Source organism: Salvia miltiorrhiza, chromosome 5, assembly GCF_028751815.1.
Source record: "Salvia miltiorrhiza cultivar Shanhuang (shh) chromosome 5, IMPLAD_Smil_shh, whole genome shotgun sequence".
NCBI lineage: Eukaryota > Viridiplantae > Streptophyta > Magnoliopsida > Lamiales > Lamiaceae > Salvia > Salvia miltiorrhiza.
In genome coordinates this window covers 9,025,237-9,042,897 of record NC_080391.1, presented here as the reverse complement: position 1 = coordinate 9,042,897, position 17,661 = coordinate 9,025,237, and the positions used below count along the sequence as shown (strand labels likewise).

The 17,661-nt window shown below is 38.5% G+C and overlaps 1 protein-coding gene across 1 annotated transcript; it reads right to left on the bottom strand.

Annotated features, from left to right (window-relative positions):
• Positions 1-5,904: 5,904 nt before the first annotated feature.
• Positions 5,905-17,232, bottom strand: LOC131025489 (starch synthase 3, chloroplastic/amyloplastic). Its single transcript, XM_057955283.1, is given in 19 exon segments — positions 5,905-6,233; positions 6,518-6,641; positions 7,224-7,335; positions 7,434-7,565; positions 7,828-8,010; positions 9,973-10,101; positions 10,238-10,408; positions 10,960-11,065; positions 11,699-11,808; positions 12,191-12,298; positions 12,971-13,146; positions 13,359-13,590; positions 13,592-13,626; positions 13,794-14,012; positions 14,908-15,952; positions 16,058-16,468; positions 16,470-16,486; positions 16,565-16,629; positions 17,120-17,232. Coding segments are annotated over 19 exon segments (3,618 nt in total). The 3' UTR covers positions 5,905-6,103.
• Between the last annotated feature and the right edge of the window lie 429 nt (positions 17,233-17,661).

Sequence of the window (17,661 nt, the reverse complement as noted above, 5' to 3'; positions counted from 1 at the left end):
GGTTGTGCCACCCGGGCCCTCCATGCTCCGCGCAGAGATAGCATTTAATCGTAAGCCGCGAAAGTTGGTTGCACCCCCCGGGTCTTCCATGCTCCGCGCAGAGTGTTCGAGCTTGGATGGGAAGCAGCGAAGGAGGGAAGCAGCAAAGGAGGGAAGCAGCAAAGGAATTGCATACAAAGGAGGGAAGCAGCTGAGGAATGCTCCGCCGTGATTTCACTGCTCTGCCGTGATTTCACTGCTCTACCCGTGATTTCACTGCTCTGCCGTGATTTCACTGCTCTACCGTGATTTAACTGCTCTGCCGTGATTTAACTGCTCTGCCGTGATTTCACTGCCCTACTGTGATTTCACTGCTCTGCAGTGATCCCAATGCTCAACCACCGTCTGTGATCCCAATGCTCTGCCGGGATTTCAATGCTCTACCGGGATTTTTAATCCTCTGTCGGGATTTCAATGCTCCGCCATGACTTCAATGTTCTGCTCTGACGGGTGCTCTGCCGGGTGCTCTGGCGGGCGTTTCTCTGCTCTGACGGGTGCTCCGATGGGTGTTTCTCTGCTCTGACGGGTGCTCTGCCGGGTGCTTTGACGGGCGTTTCTCTGCTCTGACGGGTGCTCTGCCGGTGCTCTGACGGGTGTTTCTCTGCTCTGACGGGTGCTCTGACGGGTGTTCTCTGCTCTGCCGGGTGCTCTGACGGGTGTTTCTCTGCTCTGCCGGGTGCTCTGCCGGGTGCTCTGACGGGTGTTTCTCTGCTCTGACGGGTGTTCTGACGGGTGTTCTCTGCTCTGCCGGGTGCTCTGTCGGGTGTTTCTCTGCTCTGCCGGGTGCTCTGCCGGGTGCTCTGACGGGTGTTTCTCTGCTCTGACGGGTGCTCTGACGGGTGTTCTCTGCTCTGCTGGGTGCTCTGAAGGGCATCTCTCTGCTCTGACCGGGCTTCTCTGAGGGACATTTCTCTGCTCTGAAAGGGCATTTCTCTGCTCTGAAAGGGCATTTCTCTGCTCTGACCGGGCTTCGCTGAGGGACATTTCTCTGCTCTGACCGGGCTTCTCTGAGGGACATTTCTCTGCTCTGACCGGGCTTCTCTGAGGGACATTTCTCTGCTCTGACCGGGCTTCGCTGAGGGACATTTCTCTGCTCTGACCGGGCTTCTCTGAGGGACATTTCTCTGCTCTGACCGGGCTTCGCTGAGGGACATTTCTCTGCTCTGACCGGGCTTCTCTGAGGGACATTTCTCTGCTCTGACCGGGCTTCTCTGAGGGACATTTCTCTGCTCTGACCGGGCTTCGCTGAGGGACATTTCTCTGCTCTGAAAGGGCATTTCTCTGCTCTGACTGGACTGCTCTGACCAGCATTTCTCTGTTCTGAAAGGGTATTTCTCCACTCTGACCGGGCTGTTCTGACAAGTATTTCTCTGATCTGATAGGCATTTCTCTGCTCTGAAAGGGTATTTCTCTGCTCTACTCTACGGGCTACACTGTTTTGCGCCTTTGCTTTATGGGCTGCTTGGATCTATTTTAATCGCTGCTCAGCGAGAAATAAGCCGCCTTTTGGCGTGCTATTGTCATCTATTGGTCTTCTCACGCGCCGGATTTCTTACGCGCTCAACAACAGGGTATATTGTTCAGACTCGATAAATATTTATGACGGGTTTTCTCACATGATCAGAGTATCATATTTCTCAACTTTGACATGGGTCTTCCTATGTTATTCGGGTATTCTTGCAGCGGTCTTCTGGTTCATCCAACACAAAGCATTTATATTGCTTATCTATGCAAAGTATTCAATATGGGGTATTCTCAGTGCTGGTTTTCTTATGCGCCCAAAGAAATAGAAATTATTTATCTTTGTCAACATTCAACAAACAAGAAGGAAATCTAACTTGGAACTACAATTCCAAAGTCAAGGGAAAAATGCTTATCTTTGCTTTCTTAAAGTATTAAAACTCTTATGTCTTCATGATTTGCAGGGACCAAGGAAAACAGCACAGCGCTGGCTTTAGCGATACTTCGCTGGTTGAACACGAAGAATACCCGGTTCAACCAGACCAGAGGGGGGAGTGGTTGATGAGGACTGAAATGTGCACCAGCACTGTGCTAAACATAACGGGAATATTTCTAGTTATTATTATTATTGGGGTTATTTCTGATATTTGATACAGGATTGCCCTGACTCTCGGCTTGGCTCAGCTCGGCTCCGCTTTCCAACTCTGATGGTTCAATTTCAAGATATAGATTAGAATAACGGGGCTTGGGCTTGTTTCATTGGGCTAATGGGCTTTAGGGGTCCAATGGGCCCAAGGGCCTTAGGTTTATGTTCATGTTTATAAATAGAGACTTAGTAGTAGGTTAGAAAGGGATCATCTCATTTTTACTCATTCATCTCTTGTAAAATGTAACTCTCTCGATTATAGTGGAAAAACCCCCCAAAACCCCCGTGGACGTAGGTCTTCTCGACCGAACCACGTAAATCCGGTGTCGTTTACTACTCGTTTACAGCTTTCTAGATTAGGTGTTGGTTACTGGTTACACCAAAGTTAATGTGGGAGCAATATCCTTAAAAATTGCCTATACATGCATATATATATATAATAGGGAGAGGTTCAAGAAAGAATCATAAATAAAAAAAGAACGGAGAACCATTTTCAGCCATTTAATTAACAAGATCTACGGTGGATGTATCATCTTGTTGGATGAATGCAGATTTTGGGTTCGAATCCTGAAGGGAGCAATTTTTTATTTTATTTTTTTGAGTGCATTGATTTTAACAGTGAATGCATTAATTTTTACAGTGAGTGCATTAGATTTGATGGTTCTTACGTTCTCACAAATAATGTAGTTCTCTCTAGAACCACACCCTATATATATATATATATATATATATATATATATATACTCCCTCCGTTTTTTTATAAGTGTCATATTTAGCTCATTTTTTTGTTTCTCAATAAGTGTCTCATTTCAAAATTTGAGAGTATATTTATGATATTTTTTTTCTATTTTATCCTTATTTAATACTTGTATGAATGTAATAATTAGTTGTATATATGCATTTATTATGATAATTACTAAGGTTATAAATATAAAATATCTTATTTTATTGGTATGTGTATTTTGACGACTGAGGACACTTAATAATAAACGGAAGAAGTAAATTCTAAGATATAGTAGGCAGACTGTCGAAAAATCAAATTCGTGGAGAGCTGTGGATAAGACAATAAGACATATGAATGAATAGAAACATGGCGTTGCGTTTCTTTTCAATGAACCCCATCATCAACACTATTGACTATTGTTGTTTATTTTAAGTAAGAACTATGTTTTGACGAATAAATTTTTAAAGTATGTTCCTCATAGGTTCAATTCCCCATCGATTCGATGGAACCAAAAATTATTCAGACCTAATCTTTTGGGAAGTGTCTCGAAATTTTTGGACTGCGACATAATTTTTTAGGTCAGCCAATCCTGCCGGAACTATTAGTCAAGCAAAAATGGCCTAGTCCAAAGCAGCAGTCTAGGATGCATCGTCAAGCTAATAATGGCAACGATCTAGCTAGGGGTCCCTCACTTTGGAACGGGCCATATTTAATTAACACCTTTAATTGTAGATAAAGAGTAAACATATACTACTTCGTCAGTCTACTTTCAATTCAATAGCTCATGAGATCTATGTATGAATAATTTATAAATTAATTTTTTTTTATATACATATATGTTGATTTTAGATGAGTACGTACTGATGTTCGAGGGGAAATACACCAATTATAATTTTCGCTTTCTTGCGATTTGAATAATCAAAGTGTGATCAATAGATGTCTCAACCGTCAACTGATTGTTGAATAGTGAATATAAATACTGATTGTTGTGCGGAATGTGATGATCTTGTTTACTCACATAATACTATATCCGTATGGAGAAAACCCAAAAAAAGATATTCATAGTGTGCCTATGTTGGCCAAGCGATAAAGGATTAATGCCTAAGGCCAAAAATCTTGGGTTCGAGTACTCTGTGGCGCAGCCTTTAAATTTCTTTATTTAATACTGTTAATTTATCAAAAAAATATATTCATAGAATCACATTAAGCGGGGAAAAATATGTTCCAAAATAGTACTCTCTTCGTCCCAATAATCATGTCCTGTTTCTTTTCGGCACGAGTCCGTTCCAATAATCATATCCCGTTTCTTTTCAGCACGGGTATTAAGGAGAGTTGTATTAGGAGAAAAAATGTATGGCTCACATATTTATGTTATTATTAATTAAGTTTAAGTATTGTTAATAAAGCAACAATTTGTCCTTCAAAATTTGTTGTTGTCGCCGCTCTTAACACCGGCGACCTACCGGAACAGTGAACAGAGGAGAGATATTATGAACGCCACCACAAAAAATACCACCACAGAGAAAGCAGGCTGGAACTAAACGCCACCCAAATACTTTGAGAGAAACATAAACAAAGAGACCAAAAATTAAAACAACAAATATAAAAAAAAATAGAAATCTTTGATTAGTTGAGAGAAACAAAGGCTCCTACAACGAGTTCGTGAGGGTGGCAGAGGCGATGCAAGCAAAGGCAGCACGAAGGGCGGAGGCGGCACAAGGGTGGAGGCGAGAAGGCAGAGGCAGCTCGAAGGGTGGAGGTGGGAGGGCGGCGAAGGCGGCGCAAGGGTGGAGGCGAGAGGGCGGAGGCAACTCGAAGGGTGGAGGTGGGAGGGCAACGCAAGGGTGAAAAAGAGAGAGAATCAAGAGAATGTGAAGAGAGAGAGGCCATTAGGGTTTAGAGTGATTTAATAGGTAAGTATAGGTGTATTAAGTTTATGTTAAACATGTCTTAATTATGTCCCAACTCCAAAAGAAAAACAAAGGACAAGATTATTAGGATGTAGGGAATAATTATCTCATTTTGTCTGAACTACTTGTACTGAAAAATTTAATTGGGATGTGACTGCAGCGTCATTTCTGGGTCGGCCTAGAAAACCTATGAAACTTGTAGGCCCGGCATCCAACAATGGAAAAATATTATTAGCCTTTCCAACCCATTCCAACCGAAGAAAATGTATAATAGTAACTTTAATTCTGAGATATATCTATAACCAAGGATTTAAAAAAGAAAATTAGCTTTTCAAAATAATCCCTCCTTCCTAGCAAAATAATCTCAAATTGTCATTTAATGTCCACAAAAAATAATTTCATTTATATTCTACTATATATGACTCATCACTTTTATCCCCATTATTCACTAAACCATTAAATTAGATGAAACTCTTTCTCCACTCACAATGTACATAGCCAATTTTATTAAAGATAAAAAAAAAAAAAAAATCAAATGCAGATACACATTAGAAGTATTTTTCCAATTTCCATAATTTCAGCCAAAAAGTAAAAGGATTTTTAAGTACCCTAATAACCTGGCTGTGATTGATAAATAGATGAGCATATTATACAAAGTGGTGTCCAAGTCATGAAATCAGATCACCCCTTCTTTTCAAACCGCTCAAAATGAGATAAATAAATTTGATGAGAAACAGAGAGCAGATATGAGCGCAATTTACAGTGACATTTCAATCACTAGAGCTTTTCAAAGGAGGTGGGGTCTTTGGTTCCACTAAGTATGCTTCTTTAGTCACACTAAACTATCATTTCCAGCTGCAAGTTTGTATTCAGGTTCAGTAACATCCTAAGACTAAAGCAATTTATGTGGTGGTTAGGCCCCCATTCACTAATGCTAAGCCCTCGACAATTGTTGCATTTAACAAGAGTTATAAGACAAGTGGAGTGATTTGATTTCAAATAAAATAAAAAAATAGGACAAGTGGGGTCACAAAAAAAATCATCCAATGGCGATTGCTTACCAGGATTAGCAAAAAAACTACAGTACCTCTACTAATAGGAGGAATCGATGTGATATATTCGACTGCCAACAGAAAACGTCTTAGCTATTATTTTCACTTGGAAAACTTCATGAGACTCCATTATTGTCATCACGAGGGATACAAGGTGTGGAATATTAGAAACCATATTGTTTTTATGATTACGTCATATTTTACTCCAAAGTAATAAACAGATGTGGGAACTAGCGATTAAACCTGTACAGAACTGTGTCTTGATCTTTTCTCACTTGCGTGCAGCATTGTAGAGCTCCAAGTAATCAAGAGCAGGCCGGTTCCAGGACCAATCTTGCTCCATAACACACTTGCACAATGCATTAAACCACTCCCTCTTCTCGTACCAAGCAGTTATTGCTCTACAACAATACATATTCTGTGAGTTGCCATCATTCTAGCGAACAAACATAAAAATAGATGGACAGAGTATGTGCAGATGATCGCCTCTAGAATCTATATGATCGACTAAGCTCATGTAGCAGAGAAATTTGGACAAAATTTGAGGGGTGGTAAGAAATTCAAACGGGCAATATTCTTGCGTTTGCACTGCCATTCAAGGTTTTTATTTTCTTCTATTTTTGTGGGGATGGACATAGAAGACAACACACAAGCAAAGTCTCCAACATGTGAAGCTAATTTGTACCTATTCAGAGCATAATCAACACCTCCTGCATCTGCTCCATCAAAATTAAATCCATTTGGTTGAAGGCCTTGTTCTTGTGCCCTTTCTTTGTCATGGTCAACATCATAAACAGTATCATAGAGTCCTGCAGGGGTAACAATCAGAGTTTGAGGCTCTAAAGCAGAAGCAAAAATCTCAGTCAATGTTAAACCAATCAAATGACTAAATTGAGCATACTTCCACTAGCAATTGCAAGAATGTGCTAGAATTCTCTTCTTAAAGGTCATATTTTAACAGGCAAGAATATGCAGATCTTTATTTTCCACAAAACAATGGAAGTATGGACTTATTATTAGATATGAGATCTTTCCTTCTTCAACCTTTTAATTGGACAATATAAAAAGTAGTTTGAACTTGAATACCTGTTTTCAAGAGGCAGTGAAAACAGGTGACGCATAATTTCTTGGTTGAGGAAGAAATTAAACGAAGTAGACATTAATTATTGCCAAATAACCCCTAAATCACTCAAGATATTTTGATGTGTTTCTTGGGATGAAGAAAGGGAAGAAGAGTTCCAATCTTTGACTTCAGCACGTGGGGGTCTAACAATATAACTAAAATAAACACTATACAAAAAATAAGCATATCACCAAAAATATTGAAAGTGAGATTCCACTTCATATGGTTACAGTACAAGAAATAAATAGATCAGATTCCATTTTATCACCTCCAGTTTTGCGCACAACAGGGACTGAACCGTATCTCATGGCTGTGAGTTGAGTTAGTCCACAAGGTTCAAAAATTGAAGGGACAAGAATAAAATCTGCACCAGCATATATCTGCATAATAATTGAGAACCAAAAGTAAGGTGGACTCAAAGCACATATATAGGATTACCAACATAAAGAAACACAGCTGAATTCCATTAAGAAAGTACCAAGTGTGATAGAGGCTCATCATATGTCAGACATAGGCGTGCACGATCAGTATGTGAAGAATGCAGTTGATTTGCCAAATTAACGAAATCATTCTGAATCCTAGGATCAGGAGCTGAACCCAGCAGGACCACCTATAAAAAAAAATGCTCATCAGCAAATACTAAATAGAAAGTTGTCGCTTAAAGATTGTCTTGATTGATACTTCTTAAAATGAGCCATTCGTAAGCAGATGCAGACGCACATTATTACACTAGTACTGATTCAATGTAATAACAGTTCGTTATAAACCATGTCCATTATCAGAATAATGTTCCATATGAGGAACCATGGCAAAAATATTACTCATTATAAGTAACAGTTACAGGAAAAAATAAACAGAGAAGTAAGACAAACTTGTCCATTCCGTTCCAGGGTTCGCCAGATTGCATGTTTGATGAGGTGGATCCCTTTCTGGTGAGTCAGTCGAGTAATGATTCCTAACATGGGCAGATCAGCCTTTTTCAGCCCAAGTTTTTGCTGCAAAGCTTCTTTGGCAGCTCGTTTGCCTTCGACAACATTTTCTGAAGTATAAGATACCTGTAAAGGCATGCATGAAATTTTCATCAGACAAGGAAAATATCTGCTTTATTTTAAACTGCACTTAGATGTAGACTTCTATATTTGATCAATGAGGTCAATATGTATAGCATTAGCAACAGACTTTAGCAAACACCTCTGTCCTTCAGGTACTCCACTTGCCCAACTAAGGTCATCATAGATTTAATAGTGTAAGTAGTTTATACATTCTACTTCTGGTTTGTTTACATATTTACTCACCTAACCCAATTACATCCCATTACTATTCAGACATACCATTAAAAAATAATAATCCTATCTAAACACATCATCAACCAGATTTCAGGTCTCGAAATTGACCTCCATTTAGACCACATGCTTTCTAAGAAGATAAACAATGTAAAGTCATTCTACAGAAATCTCTATTTCTAAAATCTGGCATGCACCTCTTATCCCACAATGGTGGTGACTTATTTCTTATACTTCCCAGAATAGAACTACATCAAATATAAGGGGAAGGCCAGAAAGGGCACTTCATTCCCTAGCCACCCTCTTCCCCTCTTATCGCTCTCTTATTGAACAGGAACAGTTGCTAGAACATGTAAAGTAGATATGAAGCTTTTAAAAAAGGATTGCTCGAGGCATATGGAGCAGATAACAGCATATCAGGTACCCCCCCTCCCCCAGAAAGGATTCTTCCAGGCATGTTTAGTCGACAGCAGCCTGTGTATCTCAACTAGCATATCCAAATTGCACGAGTCATTTAGACTTACTCCTGGATAAATAAAAGTATGACACAACAAGTTGAGACAGAATAGAAGAGGGTGAAAATTTAAGAGGTGCACGGAACCAGATCAGGATTGGATCGGACACCTAGGCAATAGGGATAACCTAATCCCATGCTGACACTACACCTATTCCAAATACTTCAAAGATTAAACAGGTAAACTGTCCAGTGATATCCCCATTCAAGTATTCCCTACTGCCAACGACCCACGGCTCTTATCCTCTACAAGATAAAGAAACAACCTTTTTAGCGTCCATGGGAAAAGATAAAAGTATCTACACATTAAGCATAGAAAGGATCTTGACCACTTCATCCATCTACCATCTTTTAGAAACTTGAGATGGCCTGTCATCATCCTAGATTACAAAAGTTTTTCTTTACTGCAGTCTACTGCCAACGACCCACGGCTCTTATCCTCTACAAGATAAAGAAACAACCTTTCTAGCGTCCATGGGAAAAGATAAAAGTATCTACACATTAAGCTTAGAAAGGATCTTGACCACTTCATCCATCTACCATCTTTTAGAAACTTGAGATGGCCTGTCATCATCCTAGATTACAAAAGTTTTTCTTTACTGCAGGGTTTCTTCAACTCCAGCTGAACCAAGTATACAGATGTAGAAATCAGCTTATTGTTCTCCATTACAGCTGTGAGCAGCAGGAAGCAAGTAGCTAACCAACCCCCCCCCCCCCCAAAAAAAAAAAAGTGTAACAGAAACTAGAAAAACCAAAACAACAGTAAAGGGAACATTATGATGGCACTTTATATCCTTTTCCCACTGTATCCATAATATAGCAGATATCATATGCATTGGATTTCACTTATTCCCATGAGGTGATCCTTTTGCCTTAGAAATTACAGCATCTAGAAGTGGAATTAGAGGATTCCAATAGACAATAAAACAGGTTTCATAGCCACAAGAAATTAACAAACGACCTACATGAAATCCCATCAACCCCACCCTAGTACAACCCAATTCCCTTATCCATAGTCCAGGCTTTGCCTTCTCAATAGAGATTTCAATGCTAACAGTCAGCTCATTTCTCATATTAATCTTGAAAATATCACAACAGTTAAAGCAAGGCAGCTATGTCTTTCTAATTCATACATCCAAACATACCTGACCTGCAAAGAGGTAAACAATAAAGCAACTTTCATCCTTCTAAAGGTAAGAAGATGGAAGCAATTTACTTACAGGAAGAAACTTATCATTATATGGATCCCATATGTCTGGGTCAATTCCATTTAGGATACCATGAAACTTGTAAAGATGAGGAGCAATTACAGGATTCCCAGAAACTTCCCGGGAATATGTTGGTGATACCTGGAGGAAAATGTAAAAGACAAATACAAGATTAATACAGCCCACCTGCTTCTACTTGCTAAGATTATAATCACTAAACCCAAATTATCAAGCCCCGTGTAGAAATGTTTCTACATTGGAGCCTCACAAAACTTACCGTTGTAGCCTTGTCTGAAAAAGCCACAGCTTTACCAATCAATTGAGCTCCAAATTCAAGGTTGTGTATGGTGAAAACAATGCGGGCTTTACTGAGGCCATAATGCATATACTGTTCTTTGAACAACCATGCAACTGGAGCGCTAGACCAATCGTGACAGTGAATTATATCCTGGTATCAACAGCGAAACCTTTTGATCAGTTGTCAAGAAAAACCATATAAACTGCAACCACAATAGATACAGGAGACCAAAGTCGGACAAAAGAAACTTTGCATTGTCATCTGACTTCATTAGTTCTTTTAAACTAGACAGGAAAGCACTGGTGCAATGAATTAAACAAAACTTGAGAAGTAGTGTTTGATTACAGAGTTCAAGAAACATATGGTATAAAACAAAGAATTGAAGATGGAAAAAATAAAGCCAAAAATGCGCCACGATGTGCACATCCAATGCATCTATATATGCAGCTAGCTAACTGTAATAGATTCGAGATACATGTGGCTAAATTAAAACTTTAGATAATATAAGAAAAAGCATAAAATCAAAGCCTTATAAAAGCAATCCTCATCCAATTAAACAATCCATAACCTCTCATTAGCATAGGTTCCGGTATGTCTTGTCATAGTCATCAAGATCAGATAACTTGGTTCCCCAAATGGCAGTATTAGGCCATTAGCTAAATTATGATTACAAGAATTGATAGTTTGAGCAATTAGCTTACTGGGTGGGATCCACTTTGCAAAAGAAACTCTAGAGCTGCATGGCAAAAAAAACCAAACCTTTCCCCATCATTACCACGTCCATAGATGCAGCCAACCCAAAATAATCTGGTAGTGTAGCATAAATAATAAATAAGATTAACTTGTCAGAATTGTAGCCGTTGATTTTTGGAGAGAATGTGCTTGAAGAAAATGACAAGCATATGCTCAAATAGGGTAACACAACAACACCAAGTCCTTTTATAAGCATAAAGTAGTCTACGTTCCACAAAAAGTCAATTGAATTTGCATGAAATATAATCACAAATTGTAATAGATGTGCAATACTTATGAGTTATGCCTGAGGATGAGGATAATAATTGTTCATATAAGTTATAACAAGCAGTTTAGACAGTGACGTAAGAACAGTAACATCAGGAATTAGGTTATATGTTATAAGTAACCTATCTGTGGAAAAGAACTCAACAATTCAACGTATAGCTCACAGATCCTGATTATAATAGCAACAACTCTAGTAGGATTAAATATATACAGTCTAAAGAAAGAGATCTACAATACTGTTAACGGTTACTAGTCAGTTAATATTTTATCTCAATTATATAAAGGATCAAATAATTAAATAGATATCTATAATATTCCCAGACAAACAAAAGTTTTCCCACACTCAAATACAGCAGTCGGTCGAAAACGGCGCCACTGGTGGTTCTATGCTGAATGTAAAAAGGGAGCACTAGAAATTACCCATTCTGAGGTTCCAAAAAATAAACAGAAAGGCCTTCTACCTTCCCGAACCAAACTTTAATTTCAGTGCCACCCCAAGAATAGCTCTTATGGAACTGCAAATCCTTCACCTATCCAATTACATGTATAGGGTTCATAAATACAATTCGAAATTGATGCAACAGATATAAGTTAAATCCATTTCACAGAACACAAAACCCAATAAAGCTCAGAGGTACCAAATTTTCAAAGCTTTAGTTTTGTGCTTTCGTATTTTTACACTTCTCACTCAAGTATATGAACTTTGGAATATGTAATGAGGGAATATTCTTTACAAGGTTCTTAGTATAGATTATTCTTGAAGCATACTCAATTCTAATGAAAATTGCATCAAAGCAAAATCAAGTGAAGCATATGGCTCAAACAATACTTCAAATCATTATAAGAAATGCAAGGAGATTTTGTCCAAAATATTAATACATAAAAGTAGGAAAAAAAATGTTTGAAGCTTACATGGCTGAGATTCAGGCAATCATACTTTGGGATAATGATTTCCACATTGTGGTTCATATCCTGGACCGCTCGTGAAAGACTTGTTACAACATCACCAAGACCCCCTACCTGTACGAGTAGAATAAGTAAGCACTACTGTTTGAGTAGAAGACCGTAGAGACCATAGCATACAAGGATACAATTACATAGCAAAAGCTATTAATTTCTTTGTTCAATGAAAAAAGGTAAGAACATCCCTCACTTCCAGAAAAATAGCAATCACAAAATGAAACAGCAGTTAGTGGCCACAGGGAGATCCATATATTGGACATCAGTTCACTAGTCTCACTTAGCAGGACTAAGTCATGTTGTCAAGAATATAATTACCAAACAATGTACACTCGTTTTCCGAAATTTCCAATAACTAGGACGCGAACCATGGTTAAATCATAAGTGGAAACAAAGATATCTTCTGATAAAAACTCATCAAATCTGCAACTTGATAAGAACTAATATTGAGTTTGAGAAAATAAATTCTGGCAAATTAAGTACATAGTAAAAGCACCTATTCATTAAGTTTTTTTATCTAGAGAGTCCTGAAGCTTCTTCTTAGTTATCGAGAAGGACAATTTAATGGACTTCTAGACCAATTATGATTGAAATCAACAGATACAAGTTCTACGAGACGCATAAGTGATTGTAAACAACAGTTACCTTTGCGAACAAACAGACAAAATATAAAATCAGTTCTACAGTTTGCCAATGACAGGAGGTAGATCTATTAAAGCTACCAATAGTTACCTTTGCGATTGGAGCCATTTCTACAGATACATGTACAATGTGCATTGGGGGCTCCTTCACAACTCCTCCAAGTACAGGTATGTGGTAATCCATACCATTCTTGTTGTCAAAAATCCCACCATCTTCTCTCTCAGAGAAAACAAAGTCTATCATATATGCATCCAGTGGAACCTTGACTGTCAAAGATGGAGACAGAGGGTAGGAAGAAAATGAGATGTCTTTAAACATAACCGATGTACGACTCCCAATACACTTACTGGAAAATGTTATATGATATATTTGTTTTGCATTCAACATTCCGAAACTGATCATTGCCAATGAAAGTTATCATCGTCAGGGAAACACAGATGCCGATAATTGAAAAAACCACTATATCGCTCAATCTCACCAGTTGCTTTAAGGTGTGAACTATTTTCAGCAGGAATCATTTTTTGAGGTGGCAACGGACCCATGCGATGCGTCCAGCGATTGAATGAACATCTGAACCAGACTTCAGACTTTCCATTTAGGACTGTGTTGGCAGGATTATAAAACAAACTCACTGTGCTTCCAGCATGGACATCAAGAGGGTCAGTATAGACTATATGCTTCTGAGACAACAAATATGTTCTCAGAGTTTTTTTCCTTCGCTTCTGCTTTCAGACGTGCAGTTTTTTTCAGCCTGTACATGGAAGATAATATAAAAGAATATAATTATGGGAGGACAGTGAGAAGCAGAATATATATACTTTGTGGACCAAAAGAGCAATTTTCAACCAGAAGAAACTAGAAAACTGAAAGCATACTGAGATAATAAGAATGTCTGTTCCTTATAATGCCAAAACAACCTTAGCTCGTATTGCTTCTTCTCTAGATCGCCTTTCAGTCTGAAGTCTTCTAAAAATTATCTGCTCTTCCTCAACCCAATATAGTTCCTCATCAATGGATTTAGGGACAATGGCATGAAAATCTTGCAAATTATTGTTGTCGTAAACAACTGCTTGCTGAGGTGGACCATCAGCGAGAACCCAGTCCAAGACAAGGGCTCTATCAGGCACAACAACTGCAGACACCATATGGTGGATGGATAAATTTTTTATATGCAAATTAAAGAGAAAGTGCAGACTGTGGTAAAATATGTTGTAAAGTGTTGAAGCAAAAAGTGTCTAAAATTATAGTTAATCAGAATAAGTTTACTGAAATATATAAATATTTTGACGCTAATACATACCATGAGCCTTCTTCCTACTAACCTTGACGCGTATATAAGAGGTAAAGTTACCAGAAATTGCATAAATAATTTTCCAAAATGGAAAGAGAAATTATTAATGCCAAATGACATGAATGTTCTCCTTGTTCCCAGAATTATATTATCTAGCTACAAGATGCAAACAAACCAGAAAATGGTACTAGGATTTTGGCTGGGTTTATTGTTAAAGATGCAGTTTCGAATTTTCAGCACATCAATAGGAAGTATATCTAAGGATAATGCAAGCACACTCCCAGAAAGGTCATGCTCCTCTCATGAGTCTCATGACCAACCACTTCATTGACAACTTAAAAATGTTTATTCAAACAGAATATTATTTGAATTTCATCCCAGACTGTTCGCTTAGCTAGCTTTCATTCAACATCTTAATTGCCAATTCATTGCACTTGGACTTGCCAAACTGAGCCCATAACCATATATACTTGAAAAACAAGGAGTCCATTTTGATGATACCAGAAACCAAACTGAACTAAAAAGCCAAAATCCAAGTAGGGGAGTCATTAGTACCAGGACATCATGCCCTAATTTAACTAACCCCAGCCATGGATAATAATGAGCACATTCTTAAATCTTGATTCTACACAAAAGAACTTTTGAGACCACAACATATTACGCTGATTCACTATACAATCAAAGCAAACTGAAAGCACATTATAAGTCTAATATTTAGAGGCAATTCATTGCATACCATCAGCAAACCACCAGTCCCCATATTTCTCGGATTTGATGAGCTTTGAAACAATGGACAGCCCATCTTTCCAATTATTATACCCTCCATGAATCCATAGGTCTTTAGCATGAGAAAGTGGTCCTGAGCTCCTGTTGTAATATAACCTGACCATCTCATTGCCTTCCACATCCCTAGGCTTAGGCTCTATATACCAGACATCATCAACTGATATGAGAGCCTTTTTCATCACTACTTGCATCATCCCTCTTGTCTTAGCAGCTTCCTCTTTGGCTTGAGCTCGATCAGCTTCACTTGCTGCCTTTTCTGCTTCTATACGTCTTTGTTCTTCTTCTTGTCTTTCCCTTTCAGCTTTCTGTCTCAATAAATCCTCCTGTTCACGCATTTTCTCTTCAAGCAAAAAATTTTCAAAGTCAAACACATCCATTCCACCATCCACAACTATGCAGAAATCTTGTTTGTCATTGTTTTCATAGACATCTTTCCCATTATAGAACACAAAATCAATTTTGTATGCTTCCTTAGGAACATACAACTGGCAAGACCACCAATCACCCTTAAGATTACTTCTGCTCAATTTCATGCCAAATGATTTCCATTTCCAGTCATTGAAGGCTCCCATGATCATAACATCTGGTTCATTTTTCAAAGTGGAGAAACTCCTATTGAAAAATATCTCCATACGTTGATCAGGTTTTACCAGCTCCGGGTAATAAAACAATTTGTTTCCTTTTCTAAAATTATCATCAGCAAGCCTGTTTATTGTCTCTTCACGTAAACTCTCTTCACTTTCCAATTTTAGCTTTAGAAATTCATCTTCCTTTCTCTTAAGCTCACTTATTGAAGTATAACTGTCATCAACTGGCTCTGGCTTTACAAATGATGAACCTTTGTGGGACTCATCAGTGGTTTTGATGCTTCCAACCTGATCTTTCTTTATTCTTTCTTGCCATTGATTGTTACTACTTTCAGCATTTATCTGTTCTCTTTCAATAACACTTTCACGTACTGAGACGTCAACACCTCCAGTTGCTGCCAATTTTTCCTGCAAATCATTAATCTTAATGCTGTTAGTCAATCTAGGTTCTTTATCCTTTATAATATCTAGAAGCATACTAACATCTTGTAATCTACCTGCATTGCTACTGACCTCACTCTTGGATATTCTTTCTGCATCTTTTGATTCAGTAACATGCTTATTAACATCAGAAATTTGGACATTCTCTTCAAATTGACTCATTTTGCTGACAGGAAATGCTTCACGCGTTGATGGAACCTCTAGACCAACAACATCATGTTCACCATTACTTTCACCGTCGCTGTCCTCATCTAATTCTGGTACTAGATTAATGTTGGTTGTCTCTACCTCATCAGACCTAATTTGTGGATCTGGAGTGTCAGCACTCAAGCTCCCGAACTCATTTTGTGAAGAAGTACCCGGACCTTCCTTTTCTTCATTGTTCTTTCGGTCTTTTTTCTGTGTACTCGTAGGGACCTGTGTTCTAGGCCCAAAACCCCTTGGTGTAGAATCCTTAGACCTTGGCGTGGAACTTTTTCCTCGGCCGCCTTCTTGAAAAATCTGCATGAGTATAGATATTGTAAATCTGATTCCAGTACAGAAAAACTAATGTGTTGCCTATTAGTCAAAGCAACCAACCCGCACTTGCAGTAATCCGAATATGTGATCTTGGCTGCCATATGACCAGATCTCCACCCAAAGGACTGTGCAATGAAAAGCTCTAAAATATAAGAAAAGTTTCCAACCCAAGCATTGTTATTAACACCCAAGTATTCAACATGGGTCAAGAGATTCATATACGTATAATAGAAAAGTGGTCAACACACAATATTCCACCTCAATGTAGAGAAATGGAATACATGGATTAAAGCAACATCTGAACCAACCAAATCACCAAATGCTTGGGAGCATGTCCATGCGTAAGGTGACAAGTGTATTGCATATCACCACTACGAGAAACAACAACGCAACAGAATCAAGAAGGAAAAAAGAACACGACAGAAAACAGCCCCCAAAAAGTAAAATGCATTTACACACAGAGAAATCAACGTCCACCAATTTATAAACACCATTCGCAGGTTCCTGAACAATTGGTTTAATCGAGCGTTGCAAATAGGTTCGAGCAAAGAGGCAAAGCGAACACGCAACACGCTGGCTGAGGAATTAAGTTCTGCAATAGCAAGGAAACATTACTTGTGTGGTCCCATAGGCAAAAATCCAAAGAAGGGCTTGATCCTGAAATGTGTTCCCTGGGATGACACAATTCCGCAACTGAGAGACCTCTGCAGCGGCAAAGGCCACTCCATCTTCGAAACGAATCAATGTGATACACAACACAATAGTTGAGTTTACTGATTCATGGCCGGGGCCTTGGATCTCTCTCTTTCTGTTTCGTTTTAGGTTTCTTGGTTTATGTGTTGTGTGTGTGTGAAATAAAATAATTAAGAATGGAAATTTAGAAGGAGGGGTGTTAAGCAGAGTTGCTGATAACATGTGTGTGCAGCGGCCCCCAACATTCTGAACCATAAATCATCAAATCCGGTTTTTTTTAATTATTGTTGTATATTTATGTTTTTGACGGTGGTGATCGAGTGCTATTTTGGCACTAGATTTTCATAATATCGCACGAAATCTAGGTTTCACGTTTTGCCACGTGGATATATAAGTAACTCGAGAATTATTACTTCTTTTTTTTTTTTTAGTAAATTACTGAACTATGAATATGATTTGGCCTA